Source organism: Cheilinus undulatus, linkage group 21, assembly GCF_018320785.1.
Source record: "Cheilinus undulatus linkage group 21, ASM1832078v1, whole genome shotgun sequence".
NCBI lineage: Eukaryota > Metazoa > Chordata > Actinopteri > Labriformes > Labridae > Cheilinus > Cheilinus undulatus.
In genome coordinates this window covers 10,152,124-10,169,523 of record NC_054885.1, presented here as the reverse complement: position 1 = coordinate 10,169,523, position 17,400 = coordinate 10,152,124, and the positions used below count along the sequence as shown (strand labels likewise).

Here is a 17,400-nt window from a genome sequence, read left to right as displayed (position 1 = left end):
GACAAAAATCATGCTTGTTGGGTTAACTGGTGACTCTAAATTGCCGGTAGATGCGAGTGTGAGCATGCCTTGTTGTTTGAGTCTATACGTCAACAGTGTATTGGCGCCCAGTCAAGGGTGTGCCCCGCCTCTCACCCAATGACATCTGGAATAGGCTAGTCCAGAAAGGGATGTGCGGTGTAGAAAATGGACGGACAAGCTCAACTACCATTTTAGAGGACTGTTTGAACCTCATTGTTCATGAAACTACAAAGCAGACCGTGGCTTATTTTTCACAGCAACTGAACACAGGAAATCAGCATTATCCTCCAGATATACTGATACGAACAGGTCAAGATATTGATAAAACAACCAGAACTTGTTTGTAATCACAGGAAAATTGAGTACAATAAAAAGTTGGGATGCTTGTTCTCTTTGGGCTTCCATACACTCCATCCACATCAACTTCACTACAGATTTGGCAGTTTCACATGAATCGTTTTCCTTCCTAGAGAGGATTGGGAGGCATCCACTGCATATGAAACACATCATCAATCATCCAAGTCCATGACTGCAGGCAAAAGGAGAGACTTCAAAAAATATGGTTAATAAAGATAAGTGTAGTGCAGTCACTGTTTTCAGCGCAGGTAGTATCAGAATTTGTTTCACCATATTCACATGGAGGCCTTCTTCTGCTGGCGTAACACTGAGGGTAGGAGGCTCGCATTGTTATAATCTCACACTGCTGTGCTCCTGTGTAACAGTAACACAGTCTTAAAATATTAAATGCTTTTTGTGCTATAAAATTATAAAACTTGCTGGCATTTTAGGGAAATGCTTGAAAATAAAAAAATAAAAAAAACACATCTTCAGTCATAATTTAGCCAAAAGCTATGATGAGCAAAAGAAAGAGAGTGCTATCTGAACTGCATTCATATGCTGGCAACATTTCAGTTGCTGATGTTTTTGTTCAATAAGGCAGCATGCAGATGATTATCTGTTTTTTTGCTTTGAAATACTGAAAATGTGGTCCAACATTCCTCCAGATTTTCTGTGCTCTTTGTTCTTTTAAATGATTAACCATTTAGAAAGCATTGAAATGTCTATCATGTTACAATTATAGGATTTACAACCTAGAATTAGTGAGATTTTAACAGAATAAGCCTCCCACCCTAAGCGTGATGTCAGAACAGCATGGCCGCCATGTAAACATGGTCTTTCTAGCTCATTTGTGACTCTTCCTGCTCTTGGTGGAGTTCATATCACTCTTCGTCTTCTGCAAACGTGAGAAGATCTCTTTGAACAGAGCCTTGTACTCCGGCGTGTTCTGGCTCAGCCGTTTGTCCACCTGCTCCACCTGCCTGCTGATCCCCTCCAGAGCTTCAGGTGTGGAGGGGGTTTGAGGAGGTGTCGGAGGAGTGGCGACGGCCCCGGATGTGGACGGGCCTTCAGAAGCCATGCAGTATTCTTTCATGGAGGGGTCTCTGGAGACAGGACGTGACGTCTGCACCCCAGCATGGCACAGGCTCTCCTCGTGACGGCGGCACTTCCCCAGCAGCTCCTCGTACTTCTCCAGTAGGGCGTGGTACTGCTCGTCAACCTCTCGCAGGATGGACATGCCACGCTTGCGGACGCCGTTGGCGTGGAGAGCGTAGCTGCCCTGTCGCCTGCCTGATGCATCGCGGGCTGAAATTGCATTTAGAGCTGTGTCGCTGCAGCTTTTCCTCACCGGGCCTCCCTGCTGCCCCGTTCCCCCAGCCTCTCCAGAACCGCCTTCGCCTCCTTCCTCCACCCCGACCTCAGGGGTGTCAGTCTCTGGGCCGTTGCTGAGCAGAGTCTCCAAGCCCTCCTCCATACCTCCAACCAAAGACATCCTGGACTTCCTAAGCTGCTGCATCTCCTGCAGCTCAGCCTCGAGCTCCTGAACCCGCAGCTGGCAGCCCTCCGCTCCCAACAGACGCTGCTCCAGACGCTCAAACTCCTGCAGCACGGCAGCACACTCCCGCTCAGCACCCTCCCTCTTCGATCGCTCTGTGGCCATCGCTGAGCGCAGGGAGGAGACGATGTCCCTGAGGCGCTCGTTCTCCTCATCGACAGGTCGTCTCTCGGCAAGGTCTACACTGCCCGGGTTAGCCAACAGGAAGCCATCCTCATACCTGGAGAAAAAATAGTGATAACATCTCTTAATAAGGTTAATAATAAGAATAAGAATACTCAAATAACTGTGTTAATAAATTGTTGTTAAACACTGGCAGCCATGCCATGGGTCAAATTGGTGTCAATTGTACATTAGATGTAACATTTTTGAAGCATTTTCTTTTTCAACCAGAAAGCCTCTGTGTTTGTCACTATTTTAAACTGCAAGCTTTGGCTACCAGCTCGTGCTCTTCTGCCTCAGTGGAAGGTCAGAGGACACTTGGAGTAACTAAGCTGAAACAAACTAAAATTAAGGTTTTTGACTCGAGTGACGATGACCTGCCGTTTAATGTGGAAACCAGAGAATACTTTTATGATGGGAAGAAAGAGAGGGGAAAATCTTCAGCTGAGACTGGTTAGCTTACCTGATGGTTTATATTTGGAAACTGTGAGGACATGCAGACGAGATCTACTGTCGTTAAAATTTATGAGACTTATCATTTAATTGACATTTCTAATCAAGGGCAATGGCCCAAAGACACCTGCAGCCTGCATCACTCCCCATCCAGAGTTCCCTGCCTTACTGAACGCTGGTATTTTATGGACCTTCTTCAACTTTCTGAAGATAAACTGAAAAAAGCAACCCCCACTAGAAGAGCTGAATGGATATTTGTCATCCAGATAAGTTCATGGCTGTCATATTCTTCTAATGACTGATAATTAGACAAGCTAAAGTTGACCCAATATTTTTACCTTATGAAAACATTGTGTCAGCTTGTGAAGTGGAAAACTGAGCTGAAACAGCTAGTGTGAGCTCAATTTGGCAGACGCAAACAGCTGCTCAGGTACGCTCAGGTGTAGGGCATGCATCAGAAATTTTTCAATATAGTGCACAATTGAGCCAGCATTCTTTTTTGGCCCATTTTTACTAAAAAAAACTTGCTAAATCACATGCCGCAGCTATTCCCATTTGTGGCGCTATATAGTACTTCCTGTTTGAAGGTCCAATACTCACTGAATCACTGGATGCTAATGGCACTACTATCGTCTCACAGAACCCAACTTCTAGAATCACAGACATTTCCCTTTGATAGCACACTCAAATGAAAATCAGGCAGTGATGCAGGTATCACGCAGCTGCCATACACCCAGTCTGAAACATCCAGAAGTATGTAAAAGTAGTAGCAGTAGACCTATGTAGCAGGTGACTTCAGACACTGCTGTACAGCTTTCCTTTCTATTTACTCTGACAATTACCAACTTATACCATCATTAGTAAAATGCATGAAACTTTAATTTCAAACATGAAAATGTCATACCAGTGTTTAAACGTTTGAAGATAGCCTATCAAGCTAATTCTCAGACTTATTCTAAAGAGACAGAAGTTAAAGCTACTCTGCTAAGCTAACCTAGTTTATTAGCTGATTTGGTGTCACTTTTCTTCTCCTGTATGATTAGACATCTCTGTTTAGTTCCATTAGGCAGTGTTAAAAATATTTGAGAGCATTTCTAGTGACTAGAAACAACAAAACTGGGTAAATTAACTTTAGCTGAGGCCGTCTCTTTAGCTAGCTAACTCGTAGGAGTGCAGTTTGCAGCCGTTTGGTTTTAACCAATCTTTATAAGTTCTTAGGACCTCTTCAGGCCTTATGTTATTTCAAAAATTATAACCTTTGTGGTATATCAGTTTAACAGGGTAAGAAGTCACAGAATCTGAAATTTAATTTGACTAAATTTGGACTAAACATGCAGCTAGTATTAGCAACTTGCTAATCTATATGAGCAAGCCAAAATCTCTAAATCTGGCTACTATGCATAGATGTGTTCTAAGAAGCCCAAAGATAAGAAGCACCAGTCTGAAAGCTCTGGTACCTACGGTATTATTATTCATTTATATTTTTGGTTTACCTTATGTGTACAGCACTTTGTTACTTTTTTGTTAAGACCTGTTATAACTTTAAGATCATAAAATAAAATAAAAATCAAGGAAGCCTTAGTGTATAGTAAAAGTTGAAAGTGTGACCTTGGTGCGGTGCAGAGCTCTTTGAGACAGGGGAAGGAGTGCACGGTCTTGCGCCGTTCCTTCTTCTCCCTGCGAACCCTCAGTTCCTCCAGAGTTCTTAGCTCCTCCACCCGAGCCGTCAGACTGTCCACCTGACCCTGCAGAGTCTCCATGGTTCCCATCAGTCTGCGAGCACAAACAAACACACAAACACTGGTTCAGTGCTTGTTACGTCATTATTAGGTTGATTAAATCCCTTTTTCTTCTGCATACCATTCTCTGAAAGCCAGAGCGAGTCATGGTTACAGCATGAGGAATAAGACATATTAAGACAGAACAGAGGACCCTATTTAGAGTGCTGTTTAGCCCTCAGACCACTTATACAGTTTAAAAAGCACCTTAATCCCTGATTAGATAATTGCTAAAAAGAACAAAAGTATCAAGTGTTCTCTTTTTGAGGCTGTAATATTCGTTTTTGTGTAATTCTTACATATAGATGTATCTATTTATGCATCCTTGTATTTATGATCTGAATGTTATTATTAGGATGGTGATGCTTGATCACAGTATATTAAAATGGACAATATGTCTCCATCTCCTTTTGCTGCAATAAAATGAAGCCAAAATACCCCATTGATGGGATGTGACATACAGTACATGGTTTGGTGACAATTTGGAGCAAGACATGCACACAAAGGAGCTAACTTACAGATTAAACACCAAAGATCTCTAAAGTAAGCCTACAGAAATCCAATTCTTGAATCAGTTTTAAGCAGACACTTGGGTTTATGAAAAGTTAAATATCTGTATTACTAATTTCTGTTACATTCTTCCCCAATTTTCCTCCTCTACTCTGCTAATCCACTTGACAATGCTCAAAAGAGCAGCATTTGTCAACCGAGCTGCAGATCATCCAATGTTTTTGATGTCAAATATCAAATTGAAATAACACTACTCAGAAAAATTAACCCTTTAACAAGAATCAGCTTGATTTCATCTAACAGTTATGACAGACTCCAGGTTTAAGCAAAAAGAATTTTGCGAGTATTTTAACTTTAAAGTTTGCCTCATGGCCCATCTGTTAACGTGGAGGAGGTGGGACAAGTTGCTTACACTGCAGCTAATCAGCAGCGGGAGCGCTCAATATTTTGGCTTAAATTTTAGGCAGATGTTGCTCTGTTCATCTTGATAGACAGTAAGCATGAGTAGTATGATTGTATATCATATTGATATATATATATTTTTTTTTTTAGATTTATTTTTGGCCTTTTTGCCTTTATTTGATAGTATAGGACAGGGGATAGAGTCGGAAACAGGGGAGAGAGCGGGGAGAGACATGCAGGAAATAGTGCCACGGGCCGGACTCGAACCCGGGTCGCCTGCGTATATGGCATGCGCCTTAACCACTCGACTACCGGCGCGCCAATCATATTGATATTTTTTAACTGTCTATTACTCCTACAGGACTCCAAAACAGAAGAGCAAAGGATGATTGTTGACAGAGTATTAGCGGTGATTTTCACCTGTCTATTTTCTGTTGCGAAGCCTTGCTCTCCAGCACCAGCTTCTCGTTGGTGATCTCCAGCTCTCTGGCGGTCACATCCAGCTGTTCGTATACCTTTGCATGCTGCTCATTCATCTCCCGTAACATTTCCAGTTGCTTGGAAAGATACTGCAACAGAGAAGAGTTACATAATAAAACTGGTTAATTAGCAGCTCGGTAAAAATCCAGTAGCTCTTTTACTGCACTTTTTCTCTGAAAAGGATACAACCTGTGCAGCTTTAATGTGTTAGGATAATGGATTTGCTCACTTTCAGATTTAGTTAAAAAGCCATAATGTATACACAGCTAAAGGAGATTACGGGGTTTTACAATTAAATAAAATAGCTGCAAAATGTGTGAAGACAGTCTGGCTGCAAATTGTTCATCTGAGACCCCATCTCTTTCAGAATTGGAAGGGCCAGAATTTGCCAGTACGATGTTGCAAATTGCAAACATTACAGACTAAGCAACATGTCATAAATAAAAGAGAAAAAGTTCAGAGGTCAAATCCGGGATTAAATTAGGTACAGACACGTTTAAGTAGTAGTTACATGAACGGTAACTTGCTTTAGCTTCGTTAACTTTAGCTTGAGCTAACATAGTTCATAGATATGGATATCTATGACCGTAACTATTTAATAATCTCACTACATAAGACAATGTAGCAAAGTTGGCTTTAGCAACGTGAGCTTTGGCAAAAGCTACCATAGCTATGTAGCTTATGTTGCTGCTTTGTGAGCTTAGCTCTATCTATGTCAGCTATGTAGCTCTGTTATCTATGTTGCTTATGCAGCTAGCAGGGCTAAGTGAGCTACACTTGCTGCATTAAACTATTTTCATGGAGGATAAGCTTTTTTTCCCTGGGAGCAGAGTGTTTACTCCACTTTACTAAACGTTAATTTAGGTTTTATAGGTCAGGTATTTAACTTTTAGTATCCTAACCCTTACTCTAACCCTAAAGATTTTATTTACAAAGTTTTGCATATATTGCCGTTCTGAGTGAGATGATGTCTAAAGAGGAAACTATCCATCTATATTGTTATCAAAGCAGAGTTCAAAAGCCAACATCTGTGATGGTGTTTGTGTGTATTAGTGCCCACGGCATGGGTCACTTGCACATCTGTGAAGGTGCCATTGATACTGAGAGGTGCACACATGTTTTGGAGCTTCCATCCAGACACCAGACTGGCCTGCATTCAGAACAGTTATGTCTTAGAAACCCCACAATGTTGAGGAAATAAAAATGTACATCAAGCAAGTTCAGTCCTTGGACATTTGCAGTGTCATGAGAGGAAAAGATGATGTAACAGTGGTAAACAGGCTCCTGTCCCAACTTTTTTCAAACATGTTGCGGGCATTGAATCAGAATGTGTATATTTACAAAAAACATCACATTTATCATTATTTGAACATTAGATACATATTATGTGTGAATATAGGCTGAATATGATTGGCAAATCACTGTATTCTTTATTTATTTAGATTTTACACAATGTTCAATTTTTTATGGAATTGTGTTGTGTATTTCTGTACTAACATGTGCTTGCACATGTATACTTGGCAAACCAACACTGATGTACCTCTATCTCATGCACTTGCTCCTCATTGTTGATGTACATCTGCTGCAGAGAGTCCTCGAGCTCCTTGTTGCGTTCCAGGAGCGTCTTGCCAAGCTCGGCTGCCAGGTGCAGATCTAATTCAATGGATAAGAAGAGAAAAACAACACAGCTAATTTATAAGTATACATTATTCATCTCTTCTGCTGAGAGGAAGCTGAGGAAGAGGAGGAGAAACTGGCAGGCTTGGCGTACCAGGAGCTCACAATGACACAGCATTAAAGGAGGAGAGAGAAGGGAGAGAGCCAGTGACCGCCATCACTGGACATGAACACAGTGTTTGATTAGCACAATTTAGAGTGTGAGGAGTGAGAAAAGCATGCAAAAACACAGACAAATGCCTCTTTGTAGGTGCAAATATGAGATTAACATAAATTAGGGCATGTATGTGTTATAGTGATAGGCACAACTGCAGCAGGGTTCTTCTTCAATCAAACATAATTAGATATCATAAGCTCACTCTGCATGTCCGCATTGCTACATTTGCCTCTTATTCAGAGCTGCTAATGAGCTGAGTGAGAACGTGTGAGTAGAGTACACAGCGAGCCTTCAACCCCCCCTGAGGTCCAAATCAGTCACAGCTCTGTTTCTGCTCCCAAGGGTGGGCACGTGCCGAGTATTAGTTATGTAATCTCACCACTACGTACACAGATGAAAGGTTTTTGACGAGGAAATACCAAATGTGTCACCTAGAAAACAAAAAAAGGCTGTCACATGCTGAAAACATGGGTTATTGTGTCTATGAATGCAGTTATGTATACACCACAGCTGTGCATGAAATAATGTGACTCTGCACACGCAGCTCTGTGATGCTCTCTGATGTGTGAATCTCAACACTGGCCACCCAGATAAAGCTGAAACATGACATCACCACTACACCACGCCATCTGTCCACATCATAACACTAGTGATATGACAAAATACAAATATGGCCGTTATATAATTTACCTAGCTTGTGCGGTAGAACTATTTAATTTCTAGTGCTAAAACTTCATTTTATTCTAGGAACCATGACACAAATGAGGTCAATGTTAATGAAAGTTAATTAATTGAAAGAGGAAGATAAAAGAAGACCGTGAGATAACATCAGGCAGTGAGAACAATAAGTGAAGGATGACGCATGATAAGAGGTTAAACTGAACCAAATTAGACTGAATAAAAACACAATTCCTGCTCTTAACCTTCTAAGGGACTTAGTGTTTCCATCAGTTACTCAAAAAGTGTGATGAATCATCAGGATTGTTTTTAATAAACTTATGCAGAACAACCGTGCTGTTGTATCTTTTATTGCACAATTGTCCAAATGTTTTCAACTGAGGGCCAAATACAGAATTATATTGGGATAGTGGGGCCACTTTCATATAACTCGCCATGGGAATATAAAATCTAAGTTTAGGTATGCTAGGTGATTGGATTTGTTTAAATGTTTGGTTAATGGCTGACCAGACAAACAGCCAATCATTTGAAAGGTTTTGGGGATTCCAGTCAGATTTCCTGGGGCTCAGTTACCACCACCCACTGCCCTGGTCAGGTTGCAGCAGAGAGGAGAACGCTGACAGTTCATCTCCATATTAACACACAAAACAAGAGCAAACTTCTTGAAGCGGCCATTGTAATTTGCCTTTGGATCAGATTTTCAGATCAGATCACATCTCATTGTGTCATTCCATATTGCACTGACCACATCATATCAAACATATCGTATCAACCATATCATATCTACCGTATCATATCAACCATATCAGCAAAACTGTATCATATTGGCCATATCAAATTGATCATACTTTATTTACTGTATTGCACACATCGTATAGACCAGGGATCATCAACTCCATTTTCACAAGGGCCAGCTTTTTCTTGACTGACTCTGTGGGGGCCAGACATTGAAACAAACTGAAATAAAATCAATTTTTGTGATTAAAAATTTCTTGTAAAAATATTATTTCCTTCCAAAATTAATGGAACTTTAAGCCTTTAACAACCAGATCAGTCCCTATCACCTTTCCTGCAGCCAGCCACACGGGGGTGATTGAGGTATTTTAGCTGCTTGATGTCTACCACTAGGGTGATAGACATCAAGAGGTTTGTTGCTAATATGCTGTGCTGTGATTGGCCAAAAACACATGCAGAAAACAGATCCGTGAATCTCAGAGTAGGGAAATTGAAATCGCACTCTCAAAGAGCCTTATGTGGAAATTATTGCAAAAACTGCAACTTTAATCAATAACAAGTATGTGTTTACCAGACCAAATTACAGAAATATTAGTGTGCTTCTTGTCTGATAAGCTGCTAGGTTTTCTTTAGACTTCAGTAAAAAAGGGTAAAAAATAGCATGCCATATTTTTGCCCTCTCAAATTTTCTGAATTAATAATCCCGTGGGGGCCGGATAGGAAACTGTGGGGGGGCTTGATGTGGCCCCTGGGCCTCCAGTTGGTTTTCACTGGTATAGACCATATTATATCAACCAGACCATATCAGCCATATGGACCATATCATATCTACCATATGGTATCGATCAGATTATATCAACCATATCGTATCAAATTATCAACCATATTCTACTGACCATATTGTACCGACTGATTGTATCAACTGCATCATATTGATCATATTGTATCGAATGACTGCATCAACAGATCATATGGAACGTATCGTATTGAACGTATCCTATCCACCATATCGTATTGACTGCATCATGTGGACCTTATTGTTTCGATCGACTGCATCATTTTGACCATATCGGACCATATTGTATCTTATTATATAATATCACACTGTACTGTATTGACTGAATTGTACTGTGTTGTATTAGACTGTACCATCTATCGACCATAGCATACTATATCAACTGCATTGTATTATATTGTACCACATGACACCATACAGTATCGTATCATATATTATCTTGGTATACCATACCGTATCGATCAGATTTTATCTTATTGCATTGTATTGTTCCTTATTCTATTAATTGTGTAGACCAGTGGTTCTCAACTGGTTGAGTTACCGGACCCACTATCAACTCCCTAAGAAGAATTGCAATCCAGATTTTGGGGAATTTTTGGTCAATCTGCTGTATTTAATAAATAATAGTAGAGCTTGGGCCTAAGACAGTTCAAAAAGTGTAACAAAAATATGTATGTTTAATAGAGTTTCATAGACAATTTGGCGCAATTTTTTTTCCAGGCACATATCTACGACCCACTGAAAAGGGCTTTGTGACCCACTTTTGAGTCCCAACCCACCAGTTGAGAACCACTGGTGTAGACTGTATCATATTGTGTGGTATCAACCATATCATATCAATAGCATCATATTACACTGTAATGTACCAACTATATCACCAACATATTAACTTTATTGTATAATATAAAATATCATACCATTCAGTATAGTATCATATCATATTGTATTTTATCTTGGTATATTGTTTACTATCAACCATATCATATTTTATTGTATTGTATATCATTTTGGTATGTCATGTCGAATCAACCATCTTGAATCATATGGTATTATATCATATATTTCTTTGGTCTTATAGTCTTACTGACTTAAAGTGTCAACCATACTCTATCGTTATATATTGTACCATATTGTACAGTATCGTGCGTTACTCTGCCATTCCCACCCCTTGAAAGCACGGGTCTCTAAATGTCAAAGATGGCTTTAGAAAAGTTGCATAACTGCGTTGAATTTGCCATGAGCAGATGATAACAGTTTAGCAATTATGCCTTACATCTGACCCCACAGCGATGAACCACTTATCCCGACTAAGGAGGTCTGGTCTGGGTCTCCCTAATCAGATCATCCAGGGGCTTAATGACTGAATAACGCTGAGATGAGAAGCAGACAGCACTGCAGCAGAATCCACCTGGCTTTATCTCTCTCTCTCTCTGCTCTATGAATGCTGCGATGATGAGACTCAAAGCTGCTTTAGCTCTCTGGGTCAGCAGGTAATCAGGGGATGGGGTGATGCTGAGGCCAGCGCTGCAGACGGACACACATTTCTCCTCTGAGGTACGCCGTCAGGGAGGGTTTCATCCACTGTAAGAGACATACTATGGGAGGAAAGGATGCTGGGATACGAGAGTAAGGAGCTGAAACAGAGGCAACTTTGACTCAGACAGACAGGAGACTATTCTGGGAAACATGACTGACAACATCACAGTAATTGGCAGGGGAGGGAAGCAGCAGAGATGAGGGGGAGGCTGATCCAGAGGCAGACAGAGGCATGGCTTTACAGCTTTTACAGCACGTGCTCAAGGGCTGGGCGATTTGTTGAGATTTTAAGATACGTTTGTTTATTTTCAACTGAGAAACTGAGCGAGACAGTTTATCAGTATAGTTAATATTAGGGTCAATTTTAGAAATAGATGCAAGGACTAGGGTTCAGTAAATCTTTTGGCCACAAGATAATCTATTTGAAATGTTTATGCTGAATGGTAGGCCTGGTCACCCCCCTTGACTTTGGCTGGTTGAGTCCAGGCAGACTGGTGGGAAACTGCATCAGAATGAGAGACATTTGGATTATTTGCATACCAGAACCCTTTTCTCCCTCTCCTCACAAACTTAATGGGAGCATATTTCAAACCTCGTAGTTTCATTTTTAGCAGGCTAATCTTCTCTGCTCTGGCGTTCCTTCAACAGCATGTGCTAACCAGTGCTAACCCTTCGTTTGCCTTTTGAGTGATGAGTCTCGAGAGTTACTGTAGCTGTTTTTAGATGCTGTTAATAAGATCAGCCATCCAGGCTATAATAGTCAGGGCTGGAGATGTGAAAAAGCTGTGTAATTATTATTATTATTTTATAAATTCTTATCATTTCTTATTGTGGATATTTAGTCAGACAAACCCAAAAAGTTTTCCCATGCAACACTAATGACAGCAACATCAGGTACTCGAGTACTCAAATCTAATCAATATACTGGCTGATAATCTCTGTTGTTCTATTGCGTGCATACATACAGGAAAGGAAATGAATTAAACCCTTAATCAGGTTTGGCATGAAAAATCAGAAATTTGATTTTTAGGCCATATAGTCCAGCCATACGAAATGGTGAATCATAACATGATTTCTCTATATTTTATAGAAGTAGTGTATTTGCATCATTGGTAAAAATCTAATGATAGTGATAACTGTTTGATTTCACAGCGACAAAAAAATATGATGATTTAGACCAGGGGTTCTCAAAAGTTTTAGCACGCAAACCCCAGACTTAAGGTGCCAGAGACTGAGGACCCCAGTGTACCTGAAGGTGGCTGAGGCGTAGTTGAGCACAGTCATGCAAACTCAAGGAAAGTCAGTCTAAAAGATTTTTAAGCATTACTTTGATTGAGCATAAATCATCAAATTACAATGTTTTATTTTACAGTTTTACATTTAGCTAAATGTATGCATGTACTTTTATTAGAATGGTTAGAATATACAATTTGAAATAATTTTAAAATATTTTTTGTTTTTTGGAGACATCTGGCGACCCCCTCTTAGTGTCTCCTGAACCCTCTGGGGGTCCTGAACCCCATGGTGAAAACCTCTCTGATTTAGACAACCAATACTGAATAATCTATTGCTTTTGAAATATGTTTTTTTAATCAAAATGAAAAGTAAAAACACACAAAAATCATCCATCCCACCACAAATGGTTAGATAATAAAAAACAAGATCTAATAAAATTGAATAAATAGAATAAAATATTTTGTTAAAATAAGATGAATTAAAGAAAAATAATTAAAGAAAAATAATTATTGTAGATTAAATTAAAAAATTTAATTAAAAAAATTAAAATAAATAATATTAAATAAAATGTTTGATCAAATAAGTAAAATTAAATAAAAAATATTGTGGCATCATATTAAACTTATGTAAAAAATACAAGTAAAAAAAGTCGTAATGATATTAATAACACATAGAAGAAGAAATCACAAATATAACCTAAATACATAACAGTGAACATGTACATTTATCTTATTAATGAACAAATTATTGTTGATAATGAGTATTAAGATGGTAAAATCCCAGCCCATCATATGCAAATAAAAGTTTAGGATAACCACTCATCCACAGACGTAATATGTTTTTTACCACATATTTGAGGTTCTGAGATATTTTTTTTTCTTCTCATAAAAATTCTTACCCATTTAGAGCAGTTTTTTAGGTTCGGCAGGAAAATTATTTTAAAAAATGTGTCCAGATCTTTCAAAACAGCTCTTACAGCTTGTAGTCATTCATGATGGAGGTTGTTTAGTTGCACTTTGGAGCAGTTTAAAAGAGCTAGTCAAGAAGTCTATAATAGTGAGGTGCAATATTTTTGAGGGAGGAAAAAAATTGAATTGTTTTTAGTTCTCATTTTAATCATCCCAAAATTTGTAAATTAGTTTGCACTCCCAGAAGCAGTGGAAATACGTCACTGTTGTGCAATATAACAGGGGTAATATGCACACAGTCATAGTTGAAGTCTACCAAATATAAATATGGATCTGATCAGGTCTATGGCTGTCCGTCAATCATCTTCACATGCACTACCCAGGTCTATCCCCATATTGACAATTTACCATATTTCAGATCCAAAAATGCAGGAAAACTCCTGCAAACTGTCTAAATTGCGCAAATACATTAGCAGCATCTGGAAAAGTGGTTAGAACCCATAGATGAGCAATTTATACCAGATCCTTATATAGATGGAGTGATGCAGAGTGAGGCAGTGCTGCCTCTGGGAACTATTTCAGAACTATTTCCACATCTTGTGCAACCAGAGCTTGATCAGTCCTTCAGTTTCCAACCCCAGTCCTTGCAGGCCCCCAGCCAAAATACTTCAAAATGTTGCCAACATGTTTGTGCAATATAGACAATGTACTCTCTCTCTCTCGATTAAAAGTTTTGCATTACATTTCTGTCTAATTTTGATACAACTGATCATTCAAATACCAGATATGATCATTTTTGAAACACATGGTACTTAGGAGAAGAGAATATAGAACATAGAAAATGTTCATTATACAGAAAAGTTGCCAATGTTTTTGTACAATTAAGACAGTTTTATTAATTTGGATATCTACAATTTCCATATTTGATGCTTCAGTATTAAACAGTTTTTGACTATAAGCATATAAAAGTTTATCATTCAACTACTGGGAAAACCATTTGTTCATCATACAGAAAAATAAATATATCGTGTATCGTGATGTCTGGTTCGTATCGCCCAACCCTTGCCTGCACTCGTGCATGAATGTATGTTTGATGGATCCAGCCTCCTCCCTCGTTCCCATCCTCCACCTCCAAGAATTTATGGATCCCAGCATCCCAGCCTGAACGGCAGTGATTGTGGATGGGGCATTGTTACGTGGTGTGATCCACCCACTTCATTCAATCACATGCACGCTGACACAAACACATGAAACACAGATGTGTCACCTTGCTCCAGGTCTCGCTGGTCGTACCACGGCTCCTCTTCCTCCGTGACAAACTCCTCCATCCTGCCTGCACGAAGCATCGAAGCTGGTCAACTATACTTCTTCGTCGCCGGCGGTGTGATCTGCTAATTCACCGACGGCTCGCCCGGAAGTGACAACAAACAACAGGCGGCGCAGCCTCCCCCGAAAGAGTAACCCTTTGGAGCAATTTCTTAAAGGCAAAATCCCGGCGGTGCACCTGCTCCTTGAAGCATCTTCGGAAATAAACCAACCAGAACTAGATCGACAGACCTGCAGCCGCGGAATAAAATAGCACCTCTGATAAGAAATGACACCCCGGGGTTTTTGGTGTTGGGCTCCTCTGTCTTTGATGTGCAGCAGGGCCCTGCAGACGCAGGTTGTCAGCTCGCTGCCGCTCAGAGCCTGAACGCCGCTGCTGATGCGTTCAAGTGTTGTTGGAAATGCTAAAAGAATTTGAGGCGCTGTGATTTATTTGATCCTGTAGTTGCAGCACTGCCTCCTGTGGTTGGGTTAATAATGCTGCTGATCACCTTTTTATAACATCGTGTAAAACACATTCCCTATAACAAAAAAGTTGGAATGCTACATAACATCATAACAAAAAAAAAACTGAATTCATTATCATAAACCCATATTTTATTCCCAATAAAACATAAACAACTTATCAGATGTTGAAACTGAGACATTTTACCATGTCATGAAAAACATTTGCTTATTTTAAATTTGACTGCTGCAGCACATCTCCAAAAAGTAAGACAGATGTGTAATCTGTTCACACCATAGGCACTAACACAACCCCCTACCATCAGAGATGCAGGCTTTTAAACCGTGCGCTGATAACATGACCAATGGTCCCTCTCCTCTTTAGCTGCAGAACATGGCATCTATATTTTCCAAGAAGACTTTCAGTTTGTCATTCATGTGACCACAGAACAGTTTTCCATGTTGCCTGAAATGGGCTTTGGCCCAGAGTAGATGGTGGCGTTTCTGGACCGTGCTTACACGCGTGTTCTTCTTTGCACGATACATCTTTAACTTTCATTTATGGATGGCTTGACGAACTGTGTTGATGGACAATGATTCTTTGAAACTTTTGATAATATTATGTACTTTAGATGATGGACAATCTTATATTGAGAAAAATATATCTGAAGTTGTTCCAAAATTTTTAGAAGCAATTTTTGCAGTTTCTGCATCTCTAAAATGCTCCTTTTATACCCAGTCATGTTACTGACCTTTTACCAACTGACCCAATTAGCTATTTTTCATCTTAACTTACGTTTCCAATCTTTTGTTCCCCTGTCCCTCCTCTTTTGAGATGTCATCAAATACAAACTAAGCTGATATTTTTAACAAAATGGTAAAATGTCTAAGTAACATCTGATATATTGTTTTTGATCTACTGTGAATAAACTATGTGTTTATGACATCTGACAATAATTTTATTGATTTTATTTACGTTTTACACAGTGCCCCAACATTTTTTGGAATTGGGGTTGTATTTGCAAAATTTTTATTTCTCTGTCCTGTATTTTTCTAAATTTCTAAGGCTCAAATAGGCTTTTTCGCAGGGCTGTTTGAGTCAGAGCTCTAATTACCAACCATAGTTTGACGTGGTTAAGCCCTGTGGTAGGCTTTTAACAAAAATGCTCCCTTCTGAAATAAATGATAAAGTTTCAACTGTTTCCATAACATTTTTAGTATTCCTTAGTCGTAATTTACGAGGAGTGCATGAAGGCATCACCATTGGAGGTGACGTCACCGTTTATTTGACAGTAAGCTTCCCCGGCACCGACGTCTCTCCATCTCCTTTTCTTAAAGCCGCGGAGAGTTATAAATTTCCATTTGAATAGGAGAGTTTTATATTTCCATTTGAAAAGATGGTTAAAGCAAAGAGAGGAGGTCTCATTCAGTCAGTGTTCTTTTACTTTATTGCAAACATGGACGAGCAAAGAGCAACTGCACAGACAGACACAGCTCTGTTTGGGTTTTACCATTACTGAAGAAGAGACAAAAGCCTCCCTCAGTCTGACAGGCACTATTTAAGAAACATTTCCCCTCACTAGACAACATTTTAAAAACCAACACACACACATTCTATCCCTAAGATAATCAATTTTCTTTATTTCTGGTAAAAGACAACACAAAAAGGACCATCACGCTATTTTTTTACCAGAGCCTTTTAGCTAGCAGCCTAAGAAAAACACATAGCAGCAGTAAAATGTTTATCAAGTTTTTTTTAAGACGTTTCAAACACTTCAATAATTTTCAAGCTTTTCCCCTCATTTAATTTATTTTTAACGCTCCGTAGCCATGTATTTCGGCTCAAAGGATGGCCTTCCTGTCCATAGGTCTATACAGATATTTCAACAACTGCTGGATTTTTCTTTAATTTCAGTACAGGCTTGGTCATGGTCCCCAGAGGATGAGCCCTTATATCTTTATAAACTTTTACCTTTTCAACAGGTCAAATTTCAAGCTAAAATAAATTTAACTTTTAAGCTTATGACGGGCGATACTCACTGTCAAGTGCTTATATTAGCATGCTATCGAGAGCTTTACTAATAACAAAAGTTCGATCGGTGTTGGTTTTTGACAGTTTCAGAAAGCTTGTCCTCGCAAAACAACTGTACCCTAACCACGCAACCTTAAAAACAAAGTCATTGTATTTTTGTTCGATATTAGCAGCA

At 39.4% G+C, this 17,400-nt stretch overlaps 1 protein-coding gene across 1 annotated transcript; it reads right to left on the bottom strand.

Moving 5' to 3' along the window:
• Positions 1-639: 639 nt before the first annotated feature.
• On the bottom strand, positions 640-15,038 carry cdr2l (cerebellar degeneration-related protein 2-like). The gene is made up of 5 exons (XM_041778081.1): positions 14,691-15,038; positions 7,241-7,353; positions 5,641-5,789; positions 4,139-4,303; positions 640-2,135 (listed from the first exon to the last, which is right to left on the bottom strand). Exons 1-5 carry the CDS (start codon positions 14,767-14,769, stop codon positions 1,205-1,207), a joined length of 1,437 nt encoding a protein of 478 aa, XP_041634015.1. The 5' UTR covers positions 14,770-15,038; the 3' UTR covers positions 640-1,204.
• Between the last annotated feature and the right edge of the window lie 2,362 nt (positions 15,039-17,400).